Source organism: Octopus bimaculoides, chromosome 3 (assembly GCF_001194135.2).
Source record: "Octopus bimaculoides isolate UCB-OBI-ISO-001 chromosome 3, ASM119413v2, whole genome shotgun sequence".
In the NCBI taxonomy this organism is placed as follows: Eukaryota; Metazoa; Mollusca; class Cephalopoda; order Octopoda; family Octopodidae; genus Octopus; species Octopus bimaculoides.
The window spans coordinates 162,464,754-162,469,272 of NC_068983.1; the positions used below are offsets into that span (position 1 = coordinate 162,464,754).

The following is a 4,519-nucleotide window of genomic DNA, read 5'->3' on the forward strand; positions in this document are numbered from 1 at the left end:
AGTAGTGGGACACACACACACACACACACACAACAGGCTTCTTTCAGTTTCTGTCTACGAAATTGACTCACAAGGCTTTGGTCAGTCCGAGGCTATAGCAAAAGAGACCTGCCCAATGTGCCACGCAGTGGGACTGAACCCGGAACCATGTGGTTGGGAAGCAACTATTTTTTATCTCTTTACTCCTGCATGATGATGTATCATCTCATTGCACATATGCACAAGTTAAATCATTGAAGAATTTTAGCTCCTTAAGAAATTAGTAGAATTTTGATTTAAAATTTCTTTTAAATTTGTGATTCTTGATTACCAAATTGTTTCTTGTAGCTTCTTTTGGTTACTTTCTCCACAAAGGATAGTTTTTTTAAAAAATGATTCAAGTTGTTTTTTTTTTAAATGATTCAAGTTTTTTTTTATTATAATTTAATGATTGTACTTAAGAATTTAATATCACTACAACAATAATATATATTAATAAATGTTTATTAAATTCTATAATGAATTCAAAATTTCAACATCATTCAATTATCTGAAGAATTTTAAAATGATACATAAAGTTCCATCTAGCTTCAGTCTGTAGCACTTGTAAATCTGCAGAATCCTGTTTCTTGACTCATTTCAATTAGAAAAGACACAGACACCCTCTCCCTCCCAAGTTATTACATAAAATCCTGATAAGAACTAATTAAACTAATATAATAGGGTGGATTGTTGTATTTGTCAATTTATGAGTGTAGATATCCCCTCAGTTATAAATGAAATAATTCATCTTAGGCACATTTTATTTCTCTATTGAATGAACAGAATTTGGATGTTAATCTAGCTGTGAATAATTTGTTAAGCCGAGATGACGAGGGAGAAGAGAATGAAGAAGATAGTCAGGATTCTTACATGCCAGGTAAATGTACAGCCTCTCGTTAATGTTATTATTTTTTAAGTAATAATTTTCAAGTGTTTTACATGCAGTTTTTTTCTTAACATAAATTGGTAGAATTTTTCACAAATTTGGACTTTTGCAAATTGTTACATTTATTGAATGTATTGTTTTTGTTATCAACCATTTATGTTGTGAAGGAGGATGAGTTGAAAGGTGTTTGCCATCTTTACTCCAAGGCACCATTACAGTGCTTGAAGTAGTAAAGTTTCAACTGCAGACACTATCAACTTAACCTCAGGCATCTTAACCTTCGTGTGTGTGTGTGTGTGTATTTTGTTTTTTTGTTTGTTTTTGTTCTGTTATAGCAAGATTACTGAAAGTCTAATAATATTTAAATTGTGATATGAAGATATGTTCCTGAAGTAGACATTCAAGAACAATATCTAATACTATATACACTTTATATTAGTCCGACTGGTTTTTCCCATCTTGATTGTTGCTCTCACTATGATTCTGCTGTTGTATGCTACAGTCTTCTGCAGGTGTCTTGTGTCAAACTTGGTCATTGTGTCAGAATTTTTAACATGTGCATAGAACAATATTGAATAGTTTTCAACATTCTCTTGTGATATTAAACTCTATTTACTTTCAACGGTGGCACATAAGCACTCTCTACACTCTCGGAGTGGTTGGCGTTAGGAAGGGCATCCATCTGTAGAAACCTTGCCAAATCAGATTAGAGCCTGGTGCAGCCGCTGGCTCTCCAGACCTCGGTCAAACCGTCCAACCCATGCCAGCATGGAAAACGGACGTTAAATGATGATGAATATTAATATCAGAGGTTAGAGATAACAAATTGGTTATATACTTCAGTTCTATATTTAAGAGATGAGGAATTATGTTCATTATTTACATTTGATGGATATTTGTCCTCATCTTGTTTGTTGTTAACACGTTTCGGCTGATATACCCTCCAGCCTTCATTAGGTGTCTTGGGGAAATTTCAAACCTGGGTTCTCATTCCTAAGGTATTTTTTGATATTATTATTATTCAGGTCACTGCCTGGAATCGAACTCGGAATCCTGGGGTTAGTAGCCTGCACTCTTAACCACTATGCCATATGCCCATGGTAATATGCTTAGTCTGAAGATATCAGATTGTTTTTCATTATTCATTTATATATTGAAGCTATATCAAGGAATAATAAAAACAATGAGATGACTCACTGCTGTGCTCTACTCTCCTAGAATTTGATCTTTTTGTCAATCTCTGTTAGAGAAATCAACCCCTGTCCTCAAGTGAAATTCAATATACCACTTAAAAAGGTGTTAATGCTTTTATTTGTAATCATTGTTATTACAAATAAATATTACCTGCTGTACTCTTTCACCTGCTGTATTCTTCCACCACAACTTTCTCTCACTCTTTCTTCCTGTTTCTGTTATACCTGTATTTCAAAGGGCCAGCCTTGTCACGCAGAATCTCCCCGAGAACTACGTTAAGGGTACATATGTCTGTGGAGTGCTCAGCCACTTGCATGTTAATTTCACAAGCAGGCTGTTCTGTTGATCGGATCAACTGGAAACCGCGTCGTTGTAACCGATGGAGTGCCACGATATAGCATAACTGCATAGACAAATAGTAATTTATGCCATACTCGTTATTACCTATAACAACAAAACTACATTATTGTATTGAGATGTGGTGAAAGGGTATTATTATTATTATTATTGTGATTAAGGCGCCAGAATCATTAGCATGCTGGCTGAAATGCTTCACAGTATTTCACCCATCTTTATATTCTGAGTTCAAATTCCGCCGAGGTCGAATTTGCCTTTCATCCTTTCAGGGTGTATAAATAAGTACCAGTTACACATTGGGGTCAATGTAATCGACTTAGTCCCTTCCCCCAAATTTGAGGCCATGTGCTTCAAGTAGAAAGGATTGTTATTATTATTGTGATTTTAATGTATGTAACATGTTATTGGAGTATATCAGCAACAAAATTTCTCAGTTGTACGAGTTGGATGTCAACTTTTGAGTCAGAACTTCCTAAGGAAGATATAAAATGTAATTAGGGTTGCTTAGAAGCATACAATTCTGTATTTCTGAGATGAAAAATTTGATATTCTGTACTATTTGGAGTGGTGTCACTAAGGTGAATCACAAGACACCTGAAGAAGACTGCAGAGTACACAGCCGAAACGGTGAAAGCACCAATCCAAGGTGAGGCGACCAGTTCAACTAATATTGCTTAGAGTGAGCCTGGATTAAGAAATGGTCAATGGTAAAGAATCTGGAATCATTTCTTGAGCCTAACTTCACTTCATAGACCAATTCCATTATCAAGTATAACTTGGAACTAAGTCAGTTGAAGGAAATTGGTATTTAAGATTATTCATGTTGGGATTGAGTGTTTGAACCCATGTCTTTGCATTAATGGTAAATCAGTTTGTCTATAAATGGATTGTCTTTATCATCCTTTAGTATTCATTTATATTTTATTTGTTGATGAATATTGAAATGCCAGTGCCCCCTGACTGGTTCCCATGCTGGTGGCACATAAAAAGCACCATCTGAATGTGGCTGACGCCAGTGCCCCCTGACTGGCTCCCATATCGGTGGCATGTAAAAAGCACTATCCAAACACGATCAATGCCAGTGCCCCCTGACTGTTTCCCGTGCCGGTGGCATGGGAAAAGCACTGTCTGAACGTGGCTGATACCAGTACCTCCTAACTGGCTCCTGTGCTGGTGGCACATAAAAAGCACCCACTAGACTCTTGGAGTGATTGGCGTTAGGAAGGGTATCCAGCTGTAGAAACACTGCCATATCATATTGGAGCCTGATGCAGCTGCTGGCTCTCAAGTCCTCAGTCAAACTGTCCAACCCATACCAGCATGGAAAACAGACGTTTAAACGATGATGGTGTTGCAATTAGACTCAATACTCTGCATTATTGAGAAGAGCACTGCAGAAAAATTAAGTTTAGATTTGTAACTATACATATATGTATGCCAACCTCTGTGTGTTTGTGTGTATGTTTATATACATACATGGGTATATGTCACTATGTGGTTAAGAAATTCCATTTGCAACTACAATTTAGATTTAATCTCTGTGCATGAGAGTTCAAACAGCATATTCTACAGCCTTTGGTCAACTAGGACCTTGAGAGAGGAATTTAATTGAATGATACTGTGTGGTAGTCCAGGAAGTCCATTGTATATGGTGTATAGGAGTCTGTCTGTATCAAACACTATAGCTATATATATGCATGCATGTCTGGAACTGAAAAGGAATACAGCAAGCCACTAAACATGGGAGGAAAGATACCAAATTTGAAAGCATGCAAGTTCAAGCAATGTTCTGTGTCGCTGAGCAGTACATACACCCAAGGATGATGAGTTCAATCCCTACTAAAGGTGAAATTTAAATAACAGCAGGAGGACACCTAGGAGTCACTATTTTTGTGGGCCAGGTTCCCTTTGAGTGTCGGAAACCAATGGGCCAAAAGACTCATTTGATGGGAGCTCTTCCTCTGATCTCACCTGCTGTCAACTAGCCCTGTAGCAAGTTTTCACTTAATCTCTGTGTGTGTGTGTGTGTGTGTGTGTGTGTGTGTGTGTGTGTGTGTGTGT

The 4,519-nt window shown here is 37.1% G+C and overlaps 1 protein-coding gene across 6 annotated transcripts in view; it reads left to right on the forward strand.

Annotated features, from left to right (window-relative positions):
- Positions 1 to 4,519, forward strand: part of LOC106867186 (E3 ubiquitin-protein ligase UBR5) — an 80,339-nt gene that overhangs the window by 25,622 nt on the left and 50,198 nt on the right. For all 6 annotated transcript variants that reach the window (XM_014911985.2, XM_052966668.1, XM_052966669.1 and 3 more), the window contains exon 7: positions 805 to 898. In XM_014911985.2, coding sequence (XP_014767471.2) covers positions 805 to 898 — 94 coding nt within the window. The remainder of the gene's footprint in view (positions 1 to 804; positions 899 to 4,519) is intronic.